The sequence below is a fragment of the Quercus lobata genome, chromosome 2 (genome assembly GCF_001633185.2).
Source record: "Quercus lobata isolate SW786 chromosome 2, ValleyOak3.0 Primary Assembly, whole genome shotgun sequence".
In the NCBI taxonomy this organism is placed as follows: domain Eukaryota; kingdom Viridiplantae; phylum Streptophyta; class Magnoliopsida; order Fagales; family Fagaceae; genus Quercus; species Quercus lobata.
This window is the reverse complement of record NC_044905.1, coordinates 48,472,863-48,499,760: the sequence shown is the minus strand read 5'-3', so window position 1 is coordinate 48,499,760 and position 26,898 is coordinate 48,472,863. Positions and strand designations below refer to the sequence as shown.

General features: G+C 37.0%; 1 protein-coding gene and 5 long non-coding RNA genes across 7 annotated transcripts; all 6 read left to right on the top strand.

Annotated features, from left to right (window-relative positions):
- Nucleotides 1–173: 173 nt before the first annotated feature.
- LOC115965487 (serine/threonine-protein phosphatase 7 long form homolog) lies at nucleotides 174–12,386 on the top strand. Its single transcript, XM_031084726.1, has 8 exons — nucleotides 174–339; nucleotides 1,599–1,929; nucleotides 2,731–2,842; nucleotides 9,405–10,168; nucleotides 10,539–10,629; nucleotides 10,742–11,134; nucleotides 11,644–12,296; nucleotides 12,359–12,386. Exons 1-8 carry the CDS (start codon nucleotides 174–176, stop codon nucleotides 12,384–12,386), a joined length of 2,538 nt encoding a protein of 845 aa, XP_030940586.1.
- A 4-nt stretch (nucleotides 12,387–12,390) lies between these two features.
- Nucleotides 12,391–12,873, top strand: LOC115975764. Its single transcript, XR_004088189.1, has 3 exons — nucleotides 12,391–12,458; nucleotides 12,571–12,655; nucleotides 12,783–12,873. It is a non-coding gene; the product is annotated as an uncharacterized LOC115975764 (long non-coding RNA).
- A 775-nt stretch (nucleotides 12,874–13,648) lies between these two features.
- LOC115977964 lies at nucleotides 13,649–14,761 on the top strand. The gene is made up of 5 exons (XR_004088611.1): nucleotides 13,649–13,717; nucleotides 13,805–14,022; nucleotides 14,116–14,188; nucleotides 14,467–14,550; nucleotides 14,722–14,761. It is a non-coding gene; the product is annotated as an uncharacterized LOC115977964 (long non-coding RNA).
- Nucleotides 14,762–14,829: 68 nt separating this feature from the next.
- LOC115977966 lies at nucleotides 14,830–15,880 on the top strand. Of its 2 annotated transcripts, XR_004088614.1 has the most exons (4): nucleotides 14,830–14,862; nucleotides 14,947–15,033; nucleotides 15,645–15,720; nucleotides 15,805–15,880. It is a non-coding gene; the product is annotated as an uncharacterized LOC115977966 (long non-coding RNA). The 2 variants fall into 2 exon arrangements; XR_004088613.1 differs by lacking the exon at nucleotides 15,645–15,720 and having other exon boundaries at nucleotides 15,805–15,873.
- A 47-nt stretch (nucleotides 15,881–15,927) lies between these two features.
- LOC115977965 lies at nucleotides 15,928–16,538 on the top strand. The gene is made up of 4 exons (XR_004088612.1): nucleotides 15,928–16,034; nucleotides 16,155–16,222; nucleotides 16,321–16,413; nucleotides 16,497–16,538. It is a non-coding gene; the product is annotated as an uncharacterized LOC115977965 (long non-coding RNA).
- A 575-nt stretch (nucleotides 16,539–17,113) lies between these two features.
- On the top strand, nucleotides 17,114–19,859 carry LOC115975735. Its single transcript, XR_004088186.1, has 7 exons — nucleotides 17,114–17,202; nucleotides 17,294–17,482; nucleotides 17,565–17,686; nucleotides 18,065–18,628; nucleotides 18,784–18,902; nucleotides 19,010–19,041; nucleotides 19,455–19,859. It is a non-coding gene; the product is annotated as an uncharacterized LOC115975735 (long non-coding RNA).
- Nucleotides 19,860–26,898: the final 7,039 nt, after the last annotated feature.

Below are 26,898 nucleotides of genomic sequence, written 5' to 3'. Positions count from 1 at the left end.
GAGAAGAAAGAAAAAAATGCAACTTAAATTGAGAGTATTTGTGAAAAGTGATCTTTCAGCACTTTTCCCTCCTCATTTTCCTCCAAAATTTGGAGGATAAAAAAAGGTGGGCCCGGAGGGAAAAATTTTCCCCCTATTTTCTGTCTCTCTTGTTTTCTCTCCTTAACTAAACAATGGAAAATGTCATTTTCCACCCTATTTTCCTCTCCTTATTTTCCATCCTCCCAGTTTTCACCCAACCAAACATACCCTTGAAGATTACAAATGAAGCTTTGAAGTGTGCTAATGCTTCTCTTGCCACTTTTGGAAATCTAATAGAAGAGGCGAAACTCCTGGCTAGTAATTTCACTACTATTGAGTTTTGTCATATTAGGAGATAGGGTATTTGTGCCGTCTATAACATTGTTAAACATGTTAGACATGTTAGCAAGTTTTTGGTGTGGATGGAGGATGCTCCTCCACACCTTTCAGTTGTAATTTTGGCTTATTCGGCCATCTCTTTTGAATAATATTTCAGTATTCTTTCTCAATATATATATATATATATATATATATCATAACTATAAAAATATTAGTATCTTGATTTTATTTATCTTTTTGTTTGTTTGTTGAGGAAATGGTATCTTGGTTTGATTGTAAGAATGAGTTATCATGAAATACATGCTATAAGTTTTAAATCCTATATATATATATATATATATATATATGAATTGGGTTCAAGTTATACCTGGTGTAACTCTAAGTGATATTACACTACTTAATACCTTATTATTAGATGCGAATTTTGAAAAAACTACTGTTGGATTACATTATATTCATACACTCTCCATGCTTGCAAAATTTCATAGTGATTAAATATTAATAGTCATGTTATCAATCAATTGTTTAAATTAAGTTTTTGTAATTTAAAATAATTCATAAAAGATGAGCTTATGGACCACAAGGTAAATAACATCCGATTAGTATGAAAATTGACATGCATGTTAAGCACGTGTAGAATATGTAATTCAATGCTGAGATTCTTAAAATATGAATTTAATAATAAATTATTAGGTGGTGTAACATTATTTAGAGTTACACCATATATAGCTTGAACCTAACTCCCTTTCTATATATATATATATATATATATATATTTTTATACAATTATAAATCATATTGTAAATAAAGATGAAATTGGATTTAAAAAAAAATGTAACTATGAAAAAGAAATAGTCCTACAGTTTCATTTTAATGAACTGTGTGACTATACAAGGGTGATATTCGGAACGAAATTGGAAAATAGGCCTAATTTCCCAACTATCTAGTTAATAGGTCCGGTTTTGAAAGAAATTGGGTAAGTAACATCTCGAGTTTATGACAGTCGATTTTGGGCCTTGTAAATCGACTCTCACAGAGTCGGTTTTGGTTGTCCGTGACATCTGATGTGGCGTTATTGCCAGGTGGCAGCCATCTGAAAATCGACCATCAGAGAGTCGATTTCCATGTTGGTGTCACGTGCCATTGACGTGGACTGACGTGGAGCACAACCTGGAAACCGAGTGTGTGAAGGTCGATTTCTAATAGGATATTTTTGAATTTAACGCTCTCTCTTTCAGTCACCCACCCACTCACTCTCCCTCATCAGTCAAACGCCTCTACAGACGGACACTCTCGCTCACCCTCACTCACCCTCTCCTTCTCTGACTCTCTCAGCGTCACCGTCGCCGACGCCGGCCCCAACCCAGTCACCCTCTCTTTCAGTCACCCACCCATTCACTCTCCCTCATCAGTCAAACGCCTCACTCACCCTCTCAGCAAACCAACACTCTCACTCACCCTCTCCTCCTCTCACTCTCTCAGCGTCACCGTCGCCGACGCCGGCCCCAACCCACTCACCCTCTCAGCCTCACCGACCCAGTCTCAATCACTCTCTCGCTCACCTACGCGGTATCTGAAAGAAATAGAAGAACAAAAGGTGAGTCCCTTTATGCATTTTGCAATGTAATCAGTTCGTTTTGTTTGTTTGTTTGTATTTTTTTTTTGTATAAGAAGCATTCTTCTTCATTCCCAGATTGTTGCTTCAATTCCTTCCCATTTTTCAAGTATGCCATTTCTCACTTACTTACTTTTTTAGATTCGAATTTTATGTTCTTAAGACAAATTTCGAAGACCCATTTTAGATAACATCAGTATTTTTTATTTCTTTTTGTTTGAGTATATTATTGTGATGAAGGAGGACAAAAAAATGGCATGACATGTGGTGTAGCTTTGAAGGGGTTGAATTTGGGTATTTGATTGCAGATAACACACATGCTTCAGATTCATCTGAGATATGTGTTAAATCTTGTCTCCTGTAAAATGTATCCAATGGTTATGTATATTTAGTAGATTTTCTGCAATGTCTTATGATAAGTTCACGGATACAATGTTGATGTTCTTCCAAAAAGGTTACTCTTACTTTGTGTTGTCTTTTTACTTGCTTTAGAGAGATAATAACTTTGAACTGATTCATTACCACTATCCTATAAGGCCTGCAATTAGCTCTTTAGCAAGTTACTTTCACTTGCATCTATTAAGTTGCTTATCATAACTGGGGAGGCTCTTCAACAGTTATACACTTATACTATTCATGTAGATGTCGTGGTTAAAGTAGAATGAAGCTAGATTTCCTTCTAAAGCTGCATATTGTTTTTGTTTTTGTTTTCAATAATGTCTAGTATGTGCTAATTGCTTATCATTTTTGTGCAGTATGGCTGCTGCAAATGCTGGACAGATTAACCATGCGCAGCCTGGCCCCATTGACACGTCAGTGTTGACGTTGCAGCCCAACCATCAATCAGAAGCCATTTGGAATGGGCAGGTAAAACACACCACTAAGGATTTCACTTTTTTTTGTGTGTGGTGAATTTCGTTTTTTGAACTTGGAGTTTAGTTTGTTTCTAAGTCTTTTCTTTCTATGAATATTACATGTTTATTTAGAAAAAACGAATGTTTAACATTGATGCCAATAAGAGATTTTATGACCTAAATATTTTTAAAGTGTAATTTTCTTAGTTAGCATCAAGTCATTAACTAGCTTTTAGAAATTAATAATAAATAAATAGAAAAAGATACATAAAAATCATCTTCCAAACTACTTTTTATGCTAAAGCAGCATAGATTGAACTAATACATATTGGGAATTTTGCTAATTTAGTACTTTTGCAATTGAACTGGTAATGCCATGAAAAAAACGTAATCATTTCCTCCATCATCAGCATCTTCATGGAATCTTCACAGTCAACAGCATCATAGTCTCATTTTCATCCTTTCTTCTGTGTCCTTGAAAATTCAACAAAAAGTTTGTGTGGATTGTTTGTTACACCTACCAATTATACATTTACAGAACTCTGTCAGAATCATCCTCCAGAAAGTAAAGATGATTCAAATTCTGAAGCTAAACATGCGGGTTCCTGTGATATATTTAGTAGTCGGGGGAAAGTTTGAATTAATGTCCATGATTATTGTAAGCTGACCAAGTTTTGTTTCACAACAAGAATCATAGGCTGGAAACATGATATATTGTTTTATTGATGGCTAGTGAATTCTAAGTAATAGTTTCTCAGTTTATTAATTTCTAGAAGGGAGTTACTACATGTAAGACCCGACGCTCTAGACCAATCAAACATGAGTTCAAATTAGCAATGATTCCAACTAGACCTTTAATTATTCTGAATCTTAAAAAGTACGACTATCTTAGTCCTTCCACCATAGCCACATCAAACATAACGGGAAAAGTTACAAATATTTGATAAGTGCTCCCTGAACTAATTCCTCCAAGTGAACAAGAGATCAACTACCCTTCTTGGTAACACCCATTAAATCCCAAATGCTCTAAATACTAGATCCATAAAGCATATGCAATATCACTAGGGATCAACAAATGATGGCTGTCAAGGAAACCAAAGCCTAAGAAAGAATTTATAAGCACAGTAATAGAAAGAATTAAAACAATACAAAAAATTTATAATTCTTAAGCACAAAAACAAAAAATTTAAAAAACCTAGTTCCTGTAGACAAACAAAGAATGGATTTTTAACATGTGAATTGCAAAAGTTGCAAAACAACGAATGAAAGAACTATATATTTCCAAAGAAATTAAACAAGCCAAAAGTTTTTTAAGTTCTCATGATTGCAAAAGAGAATCATGAAAGCAGGAGAAAAAGAGAATTTATCAACCTAATAAAAAAAACAGTTCTGTAGACATATAAGCAATAGAATTTTAACATGCACAGAGAATCACAAAAGTTGCAAAACAACAAATGAAAAAACTACAATATTTCAAAGAATGCAAAAATATAAAGATAAATCCTCTCTAACTCAAGAAAGCCAAGCTATTCTCTGTTGCCAGATATTGGGGGGCAAGGAAATCAAGTAGCAACAATCCAAGTTAATAAATTACAATGCATACCAATGTAACTCCCAAAAAGCCCATAAATGCCAGGAGAAGAGAAAGCAAAAGCTTTCCCTCATAAACCATATTCAAGACACACTACGATTATAATTGTGGACTACAACAATAATAAGCATTGCTAGATTAAGCTGTGAATTCATTATTGAAGTTGCCAACACATAATGAACAAAAATAAAATAAGACAGCAAGACAAAGGAAGAAAAATTGCAATAGAAAATTCAAACCCTCACTTTGCAAGACTTGGAATTATAATTCGTCTCGATAATGAAACCTAGGAAATTCAGTCACAAACCCAAGTATTAGACAAAATTAAAACAACAAAAAACGTATCCTTAAAACTATTATGCTTGAAGGAAAGAAAAAGGGGAAGAAAAAGAGAGTTTATCGCCAAACTCAGCTGCTTAAGCCGTGAAGCAGCCAAAAAAGAAAAAATTTCTTGCTTCCTGCATATAGACAATGTGACAATCCAAACTAGAAATAGAGCTGCTAGCACAACATAACCAGGTTCCTCTAGAAGCAAGAAAACATCAATACAAACAAGACAAGAATACAAATGTACAAGCGCTACGTGAAAGATGACCTACAAGGAATAGTATAATATCACAGTTAGTGGGAACACTATATTAAAGGACTTATAAGTAAAATGTAAAATTCAAGACAATATGAGTTTTCTTATTGTTGTAGTCTACACAGTTTAAGTTTGAGAAAGATTTAAGACTTCTACACAAACTCCACTGCTCAAGTACAAGAAAGTCCAAATCAGTTTCCACTCCTGCAGACAGATCAAGATAACTAATCAAACATTGTCCACATAAAACAACAAAATAGACATCACCAACTTATACAGAAGCATGTGATTCAGAGCACAAATATGAGTCCAAAATGGCAAAAACTTCAGCCTGAAAATGGACTTGGTTGGACAATGACAATATCTACCCACTCACTTTCTACAACTAGGAAATTAATTAGCAATAATCTAAGGTTACGAACTATGATGCAAACCCTTCTGAACGAATTAGCTCCTTGGTAATCGAAACCTATGATGCAAACCTTTCAAACTTTTATCAAAAGAACTATGATGCAAACACCCTAAAATAGTTGCTGAGGGCCAACATCTATAGGATAAATAGAATAGAGAATGTATAGTAGGGAACAGTATATTGAAAGAAAAAAAAAGAAAAAAAAGTGAAATCAATAGAATAACATAAATTTTTTTTTTTTTAATTTACAATTTTGACTGCTGTACACATATCAAGATCAAAATGATAAAAAATTGTCCTCACAAAACTACAAAACGAACATCTCCAACTTCTGAAAAAGCATATGTACCTCAGTTGATAAATATGAATCCAGAATACTTCAGACTAAGAACAGTATCTTCTCACCACTTTCTATAACATCAATCTAAGATTATGATATGTATTTCCCAGAAAGCACACACCAATAAGAGAGTTTTACCAAATATTAAACAAGACAAGAGATGCAATGGAAGTTTCAACCCTTACTGAGTGAACCAGAATTTAGTCCCCTTGAGTGAACCAGAATTTATAGTCCCCCACAAAACCAAAGCCTACAAGTAGTCACAAAAGCAGTCACAGGCCAAGTAGTAGAATGTATTAAACAAGCAGAAAACTATCCCCATAACTTATACCCAAATCCCTTTCAAAAAAAAAAAAAACTTATACCCAAATCAAACCTTGCCACGGACACAGAAATTTTCTTGTTATTGACATTTTTAACATGAACCAGAATAGCAGTAGTTGCAATAGAAGATAAATCCAGATAGTTCTGAAAGGAAAACTCTCTCCCACAAGAGGCATACGCAATATAGCAATAAATCAATACCGTCTCCCTCTGCAATAACAAACGATGACCAGCTTCTTGAACAAAACCCAGGTTAACCACAGAGCGATAAATCCATATAATTCTGAAATCCCTGTAATTTCTTGAAACAAAACCTAGAAAATCACCAAGGTATTGCCTAATTTACAAGTATTAACATAAATCCAGGTAACTCTGACAGCTTAAAAACAGAGCAATCGCCAACAGATACAAGATAAATCCATATAAATCTGAAATCCCAATGCAATTTCTTGAAAGAAAACCTAGAAAATCACCAGGTATTGAAACAAAAATCCATAATTTGCAAGTATAAACATAAACCCATGTAACTCTAAAAGCTCTTTTCTACAAGATAGCATCAACAAAATCATATCAAATTCAAAACAAAGAAAACCTGAACCTCTGATTCATAACAAAGAAAACGAATCTCAGATTCGTAACAATATGTATTAATTGCAAAAACCAAAGAAAAGTGTGATGTCAGTACTACAATTTGTTTTCCTTGCTCATAAATATCTTAATCCAATACTTATATCTTCAAATTTTAGGATAAGAATAATGACATGCAGAGATAAAGAGAGCTTAATCAATGCCATAGGTCCCCAACAAACTTCATTTCCCAAGTAGGATACCAGATTGATTTAGAGAAGTCAATTTTGCTGCAACAAACAGCCAGCACCAAAATCTATAAAATAAATTGAACAAAAATACTGAATAGTATCATGTTTGGGCAAACAGTGTTTTAAAAGACTAATAAGCAAAAGGAAAAATCAAGAAAAGGGAGGAGATTGCTTATTGTTGCAGTCAACACAGCACAAACTCCTGCTCAGGTATGTTAAAGTCCAAATCACAATTTTCCCCTCCTGTAGACATATTGTTATCAATAACACCAAACATCACCCTCACAAATTTATAAAACAAACATTGGCAGCCTATAAAGAAGAATATTGTTGTTTAGTGAATTTGAGTCCAAAATAGCAAAACCTTCAGACTAACAAAGGATTAGGCAGGACGTTGACAGTATTTTCTCATTTTCAATGACTACAAAATCAAATCAGCTACAATTCAAGATTACAATTATGATGCAAATCCAGAGGGATAAGTTAATTCCAGAAAGCACTCCTCATGCTCATCACTACAGGATAAAGAAATATCAAAGTTACTTTCCCACGACCCACACTAATAAAAGGTATTACCACATCCGAATTAGATATAAGCTTGCCAAAATAGAATGACTAAAGTCGAACTAGAAAACAGGACAAGAATTTCAATGGAACTTTCGAACCCTTGTTGAGTGACTAAAATTTATAATCCTCAAGGAAACCAAATCCTAAAAAAAAGCATATGTTGCCTAATATTAGAAAACAATAGGGAAAATAAACCTATAATTCATATGATTGAAGGAGAGAATAAAGAAAACAAGGGGGAAAGAAAAGATTGCTTATCGCCAAACTATACTCCATCACTTAAACTGCCGACAAGATCAACACTCCTTAAGCTGCCAAGCACAAAAAAAATATTCCATAGAGACTTTTTCACATGCACCTACAATTGCAAAAGTTACATAACGAGTAGAAGAACTCATCCATACAAGGCAAATCTTATATTTTTCTAACATTCAAACAACCTTTTTTAAAGCTGGCAGCTCTTACATTATATGACTGCCCAATGACAAAATTGACAATCTTAGGTTCTTAAAAGTAGTAATAAGTGCATGTAGATGGCAGTTAGAAAAAGGGACTGGAACAAAAATGCCAAGTAATGCTGAGATTAAAATACACAAAATGGAAGCACCAGTTTATTTTTTACCATGTTATTTTAACTTTTTAAAACTCATAATTACCAGCAAGCCAACAATAAGGAATCGTGCTCCTATAGACAAGAACCAAATCGATCGAGGAAAGCCAACCACACCAAAACTAATGCCTTGAAACAGCTAACGAGGACCAAAACCTAAGAATAAATTGAACAAGGAAAAGTATAATATCACAGTTAGTGGGAACACTATATCAAAGGACTTACAAGCAAAAAAATCTACATCGCTCGATGAGATTATCACAAGTAAAAAATCTTCCCCCAAAGATGCTGTCCAAATAAAGAATGAGACCTTCTTAGGGGCCTTAACACATCAAATACTCTACTAAGGGAAAGAATTAGTCAGCGTACCTCAAGTAGCCTCATAATAGGACTGAACATTAAAGCCACCACTCCCTCTCAAACTCCATCTCATCTTATCACACCCCACCTTCCTAGGGAATTTGGAGTATATTATACAGTCACATACTTCAATAGTTCTTGACATATGTATTGAATACGACATGGTCAATTATAAGCCAAGTTTGATAACCCAAAAGACAAAATAGAGAACAAAGAAAAAAATATTATTGTTTCACAACAATAGTACATAAAGGCTATTCAATCACAAAAAAAACACATGTACACGATAGAAGAACCAAAAGCTGAAGCTAGAGAGATAGATAAACATCAAATGCAGCAAAAAATGGGGGTTTAAGAGTGATGGGGTTGGTGGGTTAGGAGTTAAGGCTTACCTTAGTGCACTTGCCTTGCGTGTAGTACAAACACATGGGATTCCAACGATTCTTACTTACAAACATGTATATATATTAAAACTGTGCAGAAGTACAAGTGCAGCACTTCAAATCCTTTCTTTACTCTCTAAGGTACTTCTGCATGCATCTATAATATGGTCAATTTCCAAAATTGCACATACATAATCGGGTTTGTGTCTACATTTTAACACTATCTCTTCCTCACTAAATTTTCGTTTTAAATCACAAGATAGAGAAGGGATTAATTCCCTCCCCCTGTGATTTGTTTCTAAGTCTTTTCTTTTTATGAATATTACATGTTTATTTAGAAAAAATGAATGTTTAACATTGATGCCAATAAGAGATTTTATGACCTAAATATTTTTAAAGTGTAATTTTATTAGTTAGCATCAAGTCATTAACTAGTTTTTAGAAATTAATAATAAGTTGTATGTTTATAAGTTGTATGTTAATCCACCCCACATGTTAGTCCATGGTGGGTGTTATAAATACTATAAACAACTTCTATTGCACTCAACTTGCTGTCATATGTTAATCCATGGTTATGTTTTGTGCAGGATCCAGGGTCCCTTAAATGTCGTGCCCGTAGTGAAGAGTTCTCGAATCGAGAGCCAATGGTGGACGATCGAGTCATTGACATCATTAAGGCACTTGGTTTGGAGGGACTTCTCAGGACTCCGGGTAGAGAGATTGATCATGGCCTGATAACGGCCTTAGTGGAGCGATGGCGGCCCGAGACTCACACATTCCACATGCCGCATGGTGAGGTCACCATCACACTGCAGGATGTGGAGGTTCTTCTTGGACTTCCTGTTGATGGTGACGCTGTAACAGGGAGCACACAAAAAGAATGGGAGAATGTGTGTGATGAGTACCTTGGCTTTCGACCTACCAATGAAGACCATCTGGAACGTGCTGGCCAAAGGATTCTCATCAAACGGCTTTTGGAGCAAGTTGCCCATCCACTGCCGCCTAATGCTGAAGACGATGAAGTGCATAGGTACGCACGATGCTACATCCTAGCGCTATTGGGGGACACAATCTTCATGGACAAATCCGGTGATAGGGTGCATCTAATGTGGGTGCAGCAGTTGGAAGACCTTCGCAACCCACGAAGGTATAGTTGGGGAAGTGCTTGCCTTGCATGGTTGTACCGACAGTTATGCAGGGCAAGCGATAAGAAAGCTAGTCAGATTGGTGGGTGTTTATTGTTGGTCCAGTATTGGGCGTGGGCCAGATTCCCCTATTTGTGCCCGGCAGTTGAGCGTGGCCCACCAGTGGGTGCTTATGGTCCTCCAGTGCGTGGTCCACTGTCCCTTAAGTAAGTCTGTACCTTAGTAACTTCATTTACAATATGTGATCATTACCTAAGCTTACAATCATGTAACTTAAAATATAAATTTTTTATTTTTATTTAAAAGGGTTGTACGAATCATTTATGTCAACATTTAAAAATGTTAAACAGAGTTTCAATATATATGATTACGTTAATATACTCTAATTTTGTCATTGTCATATGGCTTGTATGTGCTTTGTTTTTATAAGGACTTTTTTCATTCTAGTGATATTATTAATTGAGGAAATTTCTATAAGATTCTATTAGTAGTTATATCTGATTACATTATAGTTTTAATCATAATATTATCTTACTTGGGAAGTTGTAGATATTGATTCCCTGTTCTTGATTGTAGGTGGGTGTGGGTCCCAAACAAGAAAAATAGGCCCGCCCAGGTCTTCAGGGACAGGTATCGGGAGCAAATAGCTTTAATGTTGCCAAACCAGGTATGAAAATGCTTTGTTCAACATGTTCAAGAACAAGATATATATTTGCTGAACTTTTAAATAGAAAGATAGTTGCCTAATGTGTTGCATATTTGTTTTTGGGCTGTTGTAGGTGGTGTGGCAGCCGTATGAAGATGAATACGAGAACCTTCCGCCGTGGTGCGTTGCAGGGAGGGCAGTGTGGACGGCAATCGTGCCGCTTGTATGTTTCCATCTAGTAGAGAAACATACACCGGATCGTGTCGTTCGGCAATTTGGGATGATCCAAGAAATTCCCCGCCATGTTAACACGGACCCGGTGCTTCATGCAATTGATTTGAGGGGGAAGATGGGTGTTGATTGGATGCGGAGACATGCTATGCATCTCACGGACTGGGGTCATCGCCTTCAACGGCGTTGTCAAGCAGTGCTTGGTGATATGCCTCTACAGCACGAGTACTTCGATTGGTTCACAAGGATAACTCGAAGGTTTATCGATATCCCTGGTGCTAGATTCATTCTAATGGTAACTTCTCCATGTGTTCTACATCTTACCGTACTTGTTACTTAGTTTACCACTGTTTAGAGAACTCTTCTTATGTGGTCCAATGTTTGCTTACCATCAAACCTCCCTTTTAAATTGTTGTCTGCTTAAGATTGCTTATAGACAATCGAAGTTGATTTACCTTATAGAGAACTTTGGGAATATACAAATCTAATTTGGGATGCTCTAAGGTCATATCTCGTATTTCAGCCTTTAGAGTTATGGTATACATTCATCTTTCCATTTTTATTATTTTTAATTTTTTTCCTCATTTGGCATTGGCAATTTGCATTTTTCAAAAGACGATATCCGCCAACTACATCTTTAATACAAAAGTTAATTTCAATTTAGTCCAATGTAACACTTGGTGTCCCTATAATTTCCAATTATTAGTTGCCGTATCAATTTGGAACCAACCTTTATTATACTATTGATTGGCTTTCTTCATTTTGATATTGCATTATTAATATACTTGGTTTTTCCATGTGCAGATTGAAGGATATGTCCGTATGATGCGCCGTCACCCAGTGGGCACGGAGGAGCACAATGACATTATTAATGTGCTGGAGGCAGTGCATGAGATTGGCCGTGTACGATCTCGAGAACCTGAGGCCCCGAACGAGGAGGCAGCTACTCCTGCGGCAGCGCCTACTCAGAGGCCAAGCACTACTGAGAGCCCAAGCACGAGCACAGCTCCTGCCGGACGTTGCTCTCGTCCACCTGTTGCTACCCCTCAGGTTGTCCCTACCCTCGATCCCTCTCCATCCACCGCACATCCATCCCTTAGCCCCACCATCCCTTCACCCACCCCACATCCATCCGTTAGCCCCACCATCCCTTCACCCACCTCACATCCATCCCCTACCCCTACCATCCCTTTAGGCACTCCACATGAGTCCCCTAGTCCCACCATCCCTCCACCCACCCCACATGAGTCCCCTAGTCCCACCATCCCTCCACCCACCCCACATGCCTGTCCTGGGTCTGACATGCGTCCACCCACCCCACGGTCATTTCCTGAGCTATCACCTATTCCATCATTTGACCTGGGTCTTGATCAAACCCCTCCTGACTTGCAACAGGACCCACCTTCCCACAGTACATCCATTGGCCCACCCCATGTTCAGCCTGAGCAGCCTGTTGGGTTAGCTGCAGCGGCAGAAGGTCGGCCAAAACGCATATCTAAGGCACCTCCTTGTGGGACAGGGGGGCACAAACATGGACACAACGCTAGGCCGGAGGCATCTGACGAAGGACATGCAAGACCTCCTCCTTATTATACGAGAAAGCGTAAGGTTCAAAAAAGGTAACTCAAATGATACCTTATTCCTTTAACTAGACATTTCAAGCTGGTGTTGAAAAGTTCATGAAATTATTTTTGTGGCCAAAATGATTTTAATGTACATTATTTGAACTAGGTGAAAGGTACAGTTGGGACATTAGCTGGAGGTAGATATTCATGTGTTTGTGAATGATACAATTCTTGTTGCTGTTATCTTCGAGGTACATATTCATGTGTTTGTGGTTATCTATGGTTCTCTTGTTATTAATGAAAAGAAGTTTAATTCCCGCTTCCGTGTGCATGCATTAACAAGAACTAACTATCTTGCTTTATGTTCTGTTTCAGCAGTAGCTACAAACTTGTTGCATCAATGATTCTTTGTTGACAATATTCTTCTTGTTTCCTCAGCTCTTATATTTATTTATAGTTTCTCCATTTCGTAAGGCAAGTGACTATGTTTTGAGGTTTTTTGGTTATTGGCAGTGTATAGAGATTTTCAACTCGTGATGCTAATGGTTAGTGAACTTTGTGCAGGTATTGAAGAAGTTGCTCAAGGATGATGCCATATCCAAAGCAAGGATTAATACTGAGGTTGGTTACTTCATACAATTAAATTTGTAAATGGTTCGTGGGTGTGTTGTTTTCCATGGCATGACTTATTTCTAATAGGTTTCTAATCTTTTTTTACTAAAAAGTATTTTCGTCAAAATGGGCTTCAAGCTTCAGGTCGTGGGTTCACGTCATAACCCATGACCTGAGGCATAAATCAATAATTGGGTTCTCAAAGTTACTCACAAGTTCATCTTTTGGAGGTTCATATGGAGGCATGTTTTCAAGTTCTGCTTCAGCAGCAGCAAGATAAAGTTAGCTTTAATTATTCTATGTTTCCGAGATTCTTCTTGCTTCCTCAGGTCTTCCATTTCTTTATATTTTTTCCTAAGGGGTATTAGAAAGAAATATAAAGAAGTGGAACACGTGAGGTTGCAAGAAGAATCTCGGTAACAAAGAATCATTAAAGCTAACTTTTTCTTGCTGCTTGTAAAGCAGAACTTGAAAACATGTCTCCATATGAACCTCCGAAAGATGAACTGGTGAGTAACTTTGAGAACCCAATTATTGCACCTGATCGGAGTAAGCTGCCAAAACGGCATGGTGCAACTTCTGCGGCTCAGGTAATTAATCTTTATTGCTTGAATTTGTACTTCATGCAGAAGTTGTAGACTGTATTGTTGATCTCCGCGAGTATGATGTTCCTTATCATGTTCGATTTGCCATTGATAATGGTGATTTCTTGTTTCTTTCTATTTCTTTTGAGATTTCATTTTTATTTTTCTATCTCCTTTAGAGACACTGAGAAATTGATGACTCAGATGTACGATGTGGGCAATGGTATGACGTTAGTGTATCCAGTACTGGTCTTATGCTGGAAAAGAGGACAGATCTTTTGCAACGTGCTGAAGTGCATGTTTGTGCATTTGATATTGAGACTACAAAGCTTCCTTTGAAATTTCCTGATGCTGAATACGATTTAATAATGATGATTTCGTACATGGTTGATGGACAAGGGTACCTGATTATTAACAGAGAGGTACACATGATTGGCTTAAGCTTAGTGCTCTTTCAGTGCCTTCTCCAATCTATTTCTTTTGACTTTTTTGTGTACACTCTTCTGCTCTGACAGCTTTCCTGATAAGAAAAGAGTTGGGGGAGATAACGTGGATAGTTCCTTTGAAGCCTCAGACCGAATAAAGATGGTAAGATTGGTTACTCCTTTCATCCTTCAAGGAATTATCCACTTCATCTTATTATTAATTTGATTGTGTTTCGCTCTGCATCTTAAGAGCCCATCCAGAACATTTGTAATCCTTACTAATTGAGATATAAGGCCTTGTTGGGCTGAGTTGATACCTTATACTAAGCAAATGATCGTTTTTTATAGCTCTTATGCAGTGCTTTCTCAGTGAGTTTTACTTGTAGTAAATAAGTACACATGCAACTCTTGCATTTCTAATTTACTTCAATCTGGTTTCAGGATATGGGGCACTTAGAGGACCATATCAAAACCAATAAGAAGCAATCCCCTAAGGCTGAAGTTCAAAATTCTTTAAAGCAAGAGGTATGGAAGTGAATTTTTTCTTCTCAATAACCACGTTATGAAGAATCACAAGACTTAAATCTAATCCTTTTCCTTGGTCATGCCTCTATTCGGCCTATTGCAAATAGGCTCCATCTTTATAGCTGTGATTTCTACTAGTTACTTATTAATTTTAAGTGATGTTGCTAGCAGATTCTACAACTTGAGAAGAGATTACAAGACCAATTTGAGGGATGGGATCAGCTTTTTAATCAGCTTTTTGCTTTCCAATAGGCATATTTGGCTTATGGGATTCCACACAACAATGTAAAGAGAGTTTTTCTACTCTTAAAGGTGGGATGTTCCTCATTGTTCCTTTAGGAGAATAGTTAATGTTTTACGTGGTTATTTGTCTTCTTACACTTTTCCACTATCCAGGCAGCATATAACATTGGGGGTCACATCATCAGTGCAGACACTATACAGAGTTCTGTCCTAGGTTGCAGAATGTCTCGTCCTGGGCAGGTGTGCCTAAGCCTTTTCTTTTTTAAAAGTTATCTTGAGATTATATGAGATTAGTGTTGATATCTTTAGTAAAATTTATGCATTTAAAGTTATGTGAAATGATGTTGGGCTTAAATTCAATTACTGGCCTTGAAAGTGTTAGAACAATAGTTAAGTAATTAAATTCACTCTTTCCCATTAGCTTAAACTTTTGCTATAAGCGGTAGTTTAACATGGTGTTAGGGATGGTGATCCTTAGTTCTAATTCTTTCTCCACTCCACCTCCCATTTAAAGTTAAAAAATTCTAATAATGATTTAAGTGATTAAATTTATCATTTCCGATTAGTCCATATCAGAAAGTTTTTCTTTGGTAGACAGAAGACCATCTCTTGTTGCACAGCAGAAAATTATAAGCCTATCCTCTTATTTACTCTTACTCTTCTCAGTAGGAGGTCAAACTTATGATTCCCAAAGACACATTATCAATTTTTTATTTTGACTTAATTATCTAAATTAATTCTCACTAGAAACAACAATTCCTTGTTGAAGTTAAGTGATTAAATTTATCATTTAAAGTCAAAATCCTCATCAATTATCTGACATTTATTTTAATTATACCACTTGCATGTAGCCAAATTTAAATGCATCATCCAAGGTTTTCTTAAGTGAGCGTGCTGTTCCCGTTGCAATATTTGAAACTGATGCTGGTAAAGTTCTGCCATGGTTTTCTTAAATTTCATTTGCTTCTTGTTTATGTACTAAAGAAAGCATGTACACATTTGAATTCACAGAAATAATGAAGCATTATGTGCGGAGATGGTGCAAGATTTCATCAGATGTGGGCATTCGATCCATTATTGACTGGTGCAAGGTATGCCAATTGAGCTCAAGAGATACACAAAAATGCTTGAAGCTTGATTCTCCTTTGCAGTTTCTCATGAGCTTGCTTTTTTGACTTGACAGAAAATTAAGAACCCCAATTATAAAGGAAAATGGAAGACTCCTTGGATTGATAATCCAGGTATTGTGAAGCATACCTATATAATTTTTTTCATTGAGATGCAGAAATATAAAATAATTTGGACCGCAGGTACAAAAATTTGAAGTTGACATTAAGTGGTTTCCTTTTTCCTATGTCCAGAGTCTGAAGATGACCCTGATGTTTATGTGCTTAAGCCAATTAAGTATGTAGGAATTGAGGTTTGGCAGGTAGGACATAAGTCTCAATCTACTATGCTAGATAGACTGATTATTATGTTGCTCTTGTTATCAATAAACTATATGATTAATGGGGTCAAATAATGCAGGTAAAGGGTGGGTCAGTTTACGACAATGTTTTGATCTGTGATGACCCAGATTATGCAACACAAGTTGTGGAAGAAGTATTTGCAAACAGGGAGGTGTGGCCCTTCTCCTTAAACTTCATTGTTAGATTCTAGATCAATAGCAGTTCCTTATTTGCATATCTTTTCTGTAACTTCAGATTGAAAAAGAGGCCTTTGAGGAAGCAGAGAAAGTGAGAAAAGCACGATGTTGAATTGGTTCTTAACGATACTTACTGCTGATTGCAATTTCTTTAGTCTTAGTTGAATTTCATTCCAAGAATGAGTATGTGAAAACAAATTTATTACAATGGGTCTATTTTGCCTTTGATGTCATGGCCTGTTGTGTGAACACAAATAGAACACTGATACTCAATAATTTCAGCCATTTCTTAGGGAAACAATTATTAATTGCAGTTTTTGTATTTTGTGCAGAAATTTCTACTGAACAAACGTGAAATGGAGTTGTTGAAGTTAGAAAACAGGGTTAGGTTTATCCTTGCAGTTGTGAAGGGAGAGATCATTGTAAGTAATAGGAAGAGAGCTGATCTGTTTGTTGAGCTGCAAACAAAAGGTTTCACTCCTTTTCCAAAGAAAACTAAAGCTGTTGAGCCAGGAGTTGCTGGTGCAACTGATGATACAGAAGAAACAGAAGTGAAATCTCCTGCTGACAGCAGTAGTAATGGGGTACAGATAAGTGATTATGAGTATCTACTGGCCATGGCAATTGAAAGCTTGACCATTGAGAAGGTTCAGGAGTTATGCGCTGAAAGGGATGAGGTCAATAAGGAGGTTGATGATTTGAGAAAGGAAACTCCAAAGTCCTTTTGGAGGACAGATCTTGATGCTTTGGAGGGGCAACTCGATGTATGACTGAAAAATTAACAATTCCTTGTGATGATTTGTTTATTTTTCTGTCTTTCTATTTGTTGACTGTTTTTAGTTTTATGTCATTTAGGAGCTAGAGAGAAGTGATGTGAGTCAGAGGAGTTAAGAAAGAAAATGAGAGGCAAAGCAAGGGGTGAAGCTGCTATGAAGTCTGCTAGACAAGCACCCAAGAACCCACGGAAGAACAATAATAAGAAGGCAAATAATGCAGAATCTGTTGCAGAAGCTGTCTCGTCATCTGTGGCTGCAATGGAAATTGGTAAGTGTCAAAAAATATTATGTTTATTATATGGGAATTACTTTTTGATTGATTTTTGGTTTACTTCTGCTTCATTTACCAGAGAAAGCTCCTGCTAAGGTCTGTTTCTGTTCGTATGTTCTATTTTTCCTTCGAAAGGATGAGGTTAAAGAACGATAGAAGTTGCTGCCTATAACCTCGATGCATCTCCTGATCAATCAGCCGGTAAATGCTATATTATTATATTTCATTAGACTATTTATTATGATCTTTACACAACTCAGCTGTAATGTAAGAAAAATTACAGTGGATGATATGGGGATATTGTTTGCAAACCAGTTAATATATGATCTTGTGTGAGAAATTGTGTTTCTATTATTCTTCTTCATAAAATCAATTATAAGAGAACAAAATACTGTAATGTACAAATTTTCCATGTTACAAGCACCAACTAAAATTTCCACTTGAGATTCAGCAGAACTAATAATTAGTTTCTTGTGAATTTTTCCATGATCTTTTACCGTGATCATTGGGAATGTGTTGGACTGTTTTTTCTGTAAGTATTCCCACAGTAAATTTCTCTTTGTTTTTATCTATAACTAGCCATGGAGACTGAAGTGCCCAAAGTACCAGCCAAGAAGAAAGAACCTAGCAAAAGGGCTGCTGCTGCACAGAAGAAGAAGCCCTTGGCAACTGTTTCGGAGATATCTGATGATGATGATGATGATGATTATAATGATATTAATGAAATTGATGATGATGATGAAGATAGTGAGATAGAAGTTGTAGCTACTCCAGAAGCGAGGAAAAAGGGCGGGGGAAAACTGGCTGCAAATGCTAAGGCAGTTAAGGCCCCTGCAGCGGCAAAGAAGAGAGGTGCAGCGAATAAGCAGCAGCCTCAGACATTGGCCTAGAAGCTTTTAACTGACATGTTAAAGCCTGCTGAAAATTCCAGGATTTCACTGGAGAAAAAAGTGAGAAAGATGAGGGCATCTCCATTCAACAAGAAAAGTGGTTCTGTGTTGGGAAGGGTTGGTAAGGTAAATGAAGTGACTGAAAATGAAGAAAATTCGGGTTCTGCTTCTACTTCTGCCAGTACTGAAGAAACTATTGAAGTTGCACCAGCAAGAGCAAGACCTCAAAGGGTGAACCAAGTTAGAAAACAAGGTATGTGTTGAGTGACTCTGAAAGTGAACATGCCACTGAGGATTCTGAATTTGATGAAGTGACTGATGAAAGTGAAAACAAGAAAACAAAAACAAAAAACAAAAATAGCATCACCTCTTTTGCTTGCTAAGCTTAACTTCTTTTTGTGCTTTCAGAAAGAGTATGACAGAATATGATCCGCGTCTTGTGGCTCCAACCTGCTTGTACCTGGCATCAAAAGCAGAAGAAAGCACAGTGCAGGCCAGGCTTCTTTTATTTTACCTTAAAAAATTATGTAATTACTTGATACTAGATTGATTGTATGAATTTCCGCTAAATTCAATTGTTGTCATTCTACATTAGTGTGTGAAGTGCTTACAACATACCTTTCTTGTTTTACAGATGCTGATGAAAAGTATGACTCAATTAACTTGGTAAGCGTCCAATCCCAGCATAGTCAATTTGGTGTGGCTGCTGCCAGCACACATCACCATGCTTCTCAAATTCTTTGCTTGCTAATTCCTGTGCTTAATGACCATAAGCCTTTATTATGAACATCGAATTTTTGACCATATAATTAATAAATTGCAATAAAATTTTTGCCAATTTTACCATTATGATTTGGTAGCTTGTAACAAGTGCAGATGCTCTTTGATAACCTTTTTTTGATGCTGAGTAGAGATGAAAATGAAAATGAATTGATAACATGTTGGATTACTGTTTTGGTGGAGTTGGTTGTACTTTCTTTTCTTTGACTTTTCTTCTGAAATGGATGCTGGTGTCTTTATGAAAGTTTATTCTTAATAGCACACTAAATAAGTATGGAATGCTTCAATTAAAAATGCAGGTGCTATGGGCCAGGTAGTTGCCCATCAAAGAGGGTCGCATGGGCTAGAGAATTGATAGACGAAGAAGCAGAACAGTTCCTCATGCCTCGTTTCATTGACCCAGATTCAGAAAGACCTTGGCTTGCCCAAAGAATGGCCTTGAGGATACCATATTCTGCGTAAAGTTAATGGAAGGAGACCTGCTTATGCTTCCCAGCAACTAATATAAGATCTGCATAATACGTTTTATTTTTAAGTCTTTGATTGGTCAAGTTATGAGAGAATAGCATGGTGCCTTTTGATGTATGAACTTCCTCTATAGATTGTTTGGCTTATATTTTGTGAACTTGTCCGATCAGCTTGTGTTAAGATTCTTTCAAATAGTGTTTCAAAAGGGACAGTATCATTTTCAGCAATTCGTGACTGATGGTTTTGTACAAGCAAGATGGTTTCTCCATTTGAAAAACCAGTTTTAGTTTCTCGGAACAAGCAGTGAGCATTTTATAGTTGGGCAATAATAGGTCTCATGTTGACCGCCATGAAGATCAAAACTATAAACACATGGGTTATGACTTTATGTTAAGTGCCAACTTTGGCATCAACTTTAGCGCTCGTTTGATCTGGCATATGTATTTCATGCAAGACCTACAAGGGTTATGACTTTATGTTAAGTCCCATTTGGTCCATTTCGGTCTAATTTGGTTCACTTAGGTCCACTTTGGTTAATTCGGTCCAATTCAGTCTATTTGGTCCTTTTGGTCTATTTTGGTCCAATTCGGTCCACTTAGGTCCATTCCGTCCATTTAGGTTCATTCGGTTCACTGCAGTCCAATTCCGTCTATTAGGTTCATTCAGTCTATTTTAGTCCACTTCAATCCTATTCGGTCCACTTAGGTCCATTCAGTCCAATTCAGTTTTGGGCTCGAAGTTTTATTTTATTTTTCTTCATTTTTAGGTTGAAAAGCATGAAATTTTATTCTATTTCTGTCAAACTCTTTAGTTTTAGGTTAAAAAATACAAACAAAATAGGTATTGGAAATAAAGATATGGGCCCTAGAAAAGCAATAAAAATAATAAAAATTAAAAAAATTACCTGAAAATTGAAATTTCAACAATATAGGTATAATAATTATATTTGGAAAGGAAAAAAAAATGCTACAATTCTAAAATTATATAATAATTTAAACTTATTGTAATATGTAACATGTATTCCATAGAATGGGGGTGTACAATTTTTTAAAAATCTTCTTGGATATGTTTAAATTAGTCAACTAACTATAATATATTTTTAAAAAAATCACTATAATAACATATTCTCCATTTATATTGTAAGTTCAAATTTATCGTTATCGCTCTTCCTGTGTAGAGTGTGTATCCAACCCACCAACACAACCCAACCTAACCCACCATAAGTCTATTTGGGTGGTGTCATGTGTAGTGCATAGGATGTGACTTCAAGGCTTTAGGTGGCACCTAAGGGCCAGTGGAAGCTTGAAATCTTCAATAATGAGTTGATCTATCAATCTGATTGTGGAGAGCTGAATGTTGGGGTCAATTTGGTGAAGAATGGATCAATGATGGATTATAGCTCAATCTCATCGGTGGAATGTGTGAGGACGGTCTCTCTAGGCACGTCAATGTCTTACACCCCTAGGGAGACAGTTGGAATGCTAAGGGGCGTAGAGACACGTCAATGTGTTTGGTACTATATTTCAAATAACATGTTTTAATGTGTAAAAAAACATTACTCAAATTTTTTTCTTTCTCTTTTGGCACTTAAACTGTACCAGCCTTGTGATTTTATCATGAATATGAATGCAAATATTTGAATAATATAGCATGATTCGTTGAGATGAGTGGCGTTTGAATTCTATTTTTATGCTTAGTACCTGTTTTTAAATGGTTACAATATACCATCTATCAAAGTCTTACATTAAAGCCTGTGTGATAAAGTAAGAAAGTTTCAAATTTGAGCTTTTAGACTTGGTGTGGTTCTCTTTAGTCTAAAATTTCATTAAGGTATGTCCTTGCAATATATGGAAACAAATAACCTAATTCATTTAATTTGACTCTTGCAATTTAATTTCAGCATTGTAGTTAGTTTTATGCACAAAATAGGAAAGTTGAGTTCATTGTTATATCCGTCGTGACTTTTTACATCTATACGTTTCTATTTAAAGCAATAAGTTATAAAAATACCCCTTTTCACTTGCCTGTTGAAATTAGTTCCCAACTTGGGATTAAAAAAAAAAATCCCCCAGCAGAAGTCGACCATCTTATAGTCGATTTCCATAGGAAATCGACTCTCAGAGAGTCGATTTCCATGGGAAATCGACTATCAGAGAGTCGATTTCCACTGGGGTTTTTTTTTTTTTTGGTTTTTGGCACCTACTCGTGTAGCAGTAAACCATAATTGGTTTCCCTTCCCCTGCAGCAGTAAACTAGGTCCATTCCATCCATTTAGGTTCATTCGGTTCACTGCAATCCAATTCGGTCTATTAGGTTCATTCAGTCTATTTTAGTCCACTTCAATCCTATTCGGTCCACTTAGGTCCATTCAGTCCAATTCAGTTTCTTATTCGGTCCATAGGAAATCGACTCTCAGAGAGTCGATTTCCATGGGAAATCGACTGAGTCGATTTCCACTGGGGTTTTTTTTTTTTTTGGTTTTTGGCACCTACTCGTGCAGCAGTAAACCATAATTGGTTTCCCTTCCCCTGCAGCAGTAAACTAGGTCCATTCCGTCCATTTAGGTTCATTCGGTTCACTGCAGTCCAATTCGGTCTATTAGGTTCATTCAGTCTATTTTAGTCCACTTCAATCCTATTCGGTCCACTTAGGTCCATTCAGTCCAATTCAGTTTCCTATTCGGTCCATAGGAAATCGACTCTCAGAGAGTCGATTTCCACTGGGGTTTTTTTTTTGTTTTTTTGTTTTTGGCACCTACTCGTGCACCATAATTGGTTTCCCTTCCCCTGCAGCAGTAAACTAGAGCCAGAACACATAACATGAGCAGCAGTAAACAAGTAGATACAAGCATATGATACTGGTAAATTGCTCGTACATCATATGCAAACAACTGGATTCAAACAGTTACTATTCATACCCATTATAGGTTCCCTATTAACGGACAAAAAACATTCAATACTAGCTATCATCGCTTCAAAGGAGGGCCCTGTGGTTGAATTTGCCAAAGTAGTAGCTACTAATGCCAAAGTAATATAATTGCTGGCATTATAGGCAAAAGCTGCACAACGCAACTATAGTAACAAGTACAATGGACAGCAAATAGTTCAATTACAACAACATTCAACAATAACCAAAATAACAACTAATAAATACAACATAGTCTCCATATTTGTCTACCACTTGTCCATACTAAACCATACTGATACAACATACTCTACATAGTTACCAAGCACTTCTCCATACTGATACAACAGACTCTACATAGTCACCTAGCACTTGTCCATACAGAAGATAACCACAAGTCCCACGTACAATGTGACTTAGCAAAATCGAGTTTCCGCTTGCCTGCCAAAAATTAAAATACGGTCATTAGTTTCCAAATGCAAAGAACAATAAGAAAATGAAATTCTGAATATATTATATAAAAACAGTGAGGGCACTTGCCTAGTTTATAGCAGTACCACTTGTCGATGCCCCACGGGAATTGGGACAACTTCTACGGTTATGCCCCTCTTGATGACACACTCCGCATCATTGCCTCGGTTGAGTCTCCCTCAAGTCTGGATCTTCCCTCCGGCTTCCCCGTTCTCGCTGTACCCCATCCATTTCATTCCTTATTCTTGACTTCACAGGACGACCTTTGCCCCGCAACAGCAGTGGGTCAGGCACCCATCGTGGTCCGGAAACGTCCCTCCACTCAGACTCTGACTTTGGTACCACAAAATTATGTGAATATGTGAGAATGGCGTTGTTCAAACTGTAACATGGGTCAATATAGTTGGTCGCATTGAGATGCAGATCTTGAAGAACTTTAATTGCATGTGAACAAGGGATCTTCAAGTTTTGCCACTTTCTGCAACCACATGTTCTAGCAAATATGCGTACTTCATGACTGTGGTTTCCCCCTCCACCTCTATGGTCATTGTACGGGGTAACCACCTGATATACACCCTCTGCATGATTAAAATTCCTCACAGTGTGTCCTGCAATTTTTTGCTCATTTCTGCTATAGATCTCCATTGCATAATCACTCCACAGCTTACCTCGAGAAAGATCAGAAGTAATTTGTTTATGTCGATCGTGGAAATATGCAACAAGTTTGCACAAAGTGAAATGAACCATTGCAGCAATGGGCAAACCGCGGGCACCTTTAAGTACCCCATTAAAGCACTCGGAGATATTGGTTGTCATTGCCCCATAACGTCTTCCACCATCATGTGACTGGGTCCATTTCTCCACATTCTCACTCACTAGATATGTGTATGGCATATAACGTTCAATCCGCGTATCAGTAGGGTCTACACCCCTCAGTAAATTAATCTCGGCCTCCTTAATGGTTTGCATTATGGACTTAAATTTAGCTTCATTACTTGCATATCCAGCTTTCAAGGCCAATGCCTTTAGAATCGGGTTATCAAAGTGTCTGTTGAAGTTGCTAGCAACATGTCGAAGGCAATATCGGTGATATACCTGTTCTCTTCCGTCCTCACGTCTAGGCCACTCTCGAATGGCACATTTGATACCTTTATGTCGGTCAGAAATAATACAAATGCCATCGTTAGGTATGACATGCTCTATGGAAGTCCTGAGACACTCTAAAAACCACCCCCAACTAGCCCCTGACTCCTTGTTCACAACAGCGAAGGCGAGAGGCAAAACCTTTTGGTTAGCATCGGTTGCCATTGCAATCATCAATACCCCTTTGTATTTACCATACAGATGAGTCCCGTCAATACTAATCACTGGCCTGCAATATTGGAATGCAGCAATGCATGGAGCGAATGCCCAATATACATAGCGTAGTACCGCAGTACCTTCGTCTGGCCTAGGTATGGTGTGATAGCTGTACTGGGTACCTGAGTCCTCATCCAAGTATGCCAACAACAACTTTCGCAACTTTTGGTAAGACTCCTCCCAATCCCCAAATATCTTAGCAATTGCCTTTTGTTTTGCGTCCCATACTTTATAGTAAGAAAGCTCATGATTATACTTAGTACGTATGATCTCCCATAGGTCATCAATACGTGTAGTGTGATTTTTTTGCAATCTCCCACAATTTCTGATGCAACAAAATGCGAATCCATCATTCTACCATCTCTTTTTAGGCCAAAGGGTATACAAGTGTGTGGACCCACATAAGACGTAACCATCCACATACCATTGAATTTAGTCTTCATGTATGCCCCAACATACCACTTGCAGTTGTCATCAACACATGCGGCGCACAATTTCGTTTTGGTCGACCTCCGGATTATAAAATTTCTATTATCATTTGCTGCGTATATTATCAATGCATGTTTCACCGCATCTTTATTTGCAAAAGTCAACCCTTTAGAAAAATGCATCCCATCTTCCCAAGTAGAGACAAATGGTATCTGAAGACGTGAAGGATCAACCATATCTTCCCAAGTATTTGAGTAGAATGACTCAGCAGGAGGTCTGTAGCCAGTGGTCGTATTTCTATTATGCTGGACACCAATATCATCATTTGCATCACCTTCATCATGGTCCTCCATATTTTCCTCTTCAAAATTGGGAACGACTTCATGTTCATCCACATCGTTCTCAAAGTCGCCTTGCTCAATCCTCTCTTCGTACTCATCCACAATCTCAACATTTTCACCATCATTCGCAACATGATCTTCGTCTTCGTCTTCCTCCTCTAAATGTGTCTCTTCACGATAGAGGGTTTCACTAGTATTAGCAACATGATCTTGAGATGGGAGCGTATAACCTCCCATCGTATACCCTTGTGCAGTATACCCTCCCATCGTATACCCTCCCATTGTAGTGCATCCATCATCTAGGGCTGTAAATTGTAAAGCCGTAGTTGTTTCTTGCACCACCTCAGTAGTGTTATCTGCAGGCGCCTCCAAACTTACATACAACTCAGCAGCATTTACTTGGGGCATTTTCTGGATCCTATTAAACATCATCTTTACATGTTTATCTTCTTTGATCGCCACATACCCATAATTTATCCGTTCATGAAGGACTTCTTGTGGGTAACGATAAATAATCTTGATGTCATACCAAGCAGGATTCAATTTCAATTCGTCCATTATTTTCCTCTTCAAATCATTCAACGTCTTCAACTTACGACGGAACATCATGTAGTAGCATTCGATACCCTCCCCTATAAATGGGAATCTGTCAATCCCTTCAGGATTGTGAAGGGGTCCACCGAAGTATACATTATATCAATATTCTTCAAAGATTGTGAACCTATTAGAGAGCCAAGCCAAGGAAATTTATGTTAGTGACATATTTTATCTCTTTCATTTATGTTCGAATTACAAAACCTTTTCTATCTACTCAAAGTACAAAAATTACAAGGGATCTAAAAGTGTAACAATTGCATATACTCACCCCACATCACATACAAACACACTCAATCATTATAATTTCGTACTCAAACAAATATCTTATCAGGAAACAAATATGTATATATATTTATTTATTTATATTTATATATACATATTTAAACAACCAACTAATATACATAAGGAGCCTATCATAGGCTTGGGCTTCCAGGCCGGTTACTCAACAAAAAAAAAAAACTAATATTATGAAACAAATATACATATTTAATACAAACAAATATACATATTTAATACAAACAAATATCTTATCAGGAAACAAATATAAATATTTAATACAAACAAATATCTTATTAGGAAACAAATATAAATATTTAATACAAACAAATATTTTATTAAGAAATGGCATGACAAATTCAATGCAAGCAACACTTTTTAAAGCAGCTATATACACTAAACAACCAACTAGATAGTGAGGAGGAGACCCTTACTTGACATGAGGATGAGCAAATATACTGCTGAGATTGTATGAGAGTGAGAGGAGCAATGTTTTGCTGCTGATGTATGAGAGTTTATGAGAGTTGTATGATGTTTTGTGAGAGTTGTTGAGAGATGTTTTGTGATAGAAGTTGCTGAAGGTGTGAGTTGTGTGAGGCAGTCAAAATATTTTCTGAGAGTTGTGTGAGAGGTTGTGTGAGAGTTTTTTATTACTGACCAATCACCCAAAAATAAAACACGGATATGACCAATGCCAAAACAGTGCTGGTCAGACTTTTCTTTATAAGCTTTGCACATTCAAAATAAACACAGTAGGCTGGTCAGATGTTCTCTGCACGCCCAAAAGAGACCAAAAACAAAACACTGTAGGCTGGTCAGCTTTGCACGTTCAAAATAAACATTTGACATGACCAATCACTACACAGCCCAAAAGAGACCAAAAACGTTCTGCCTGGTG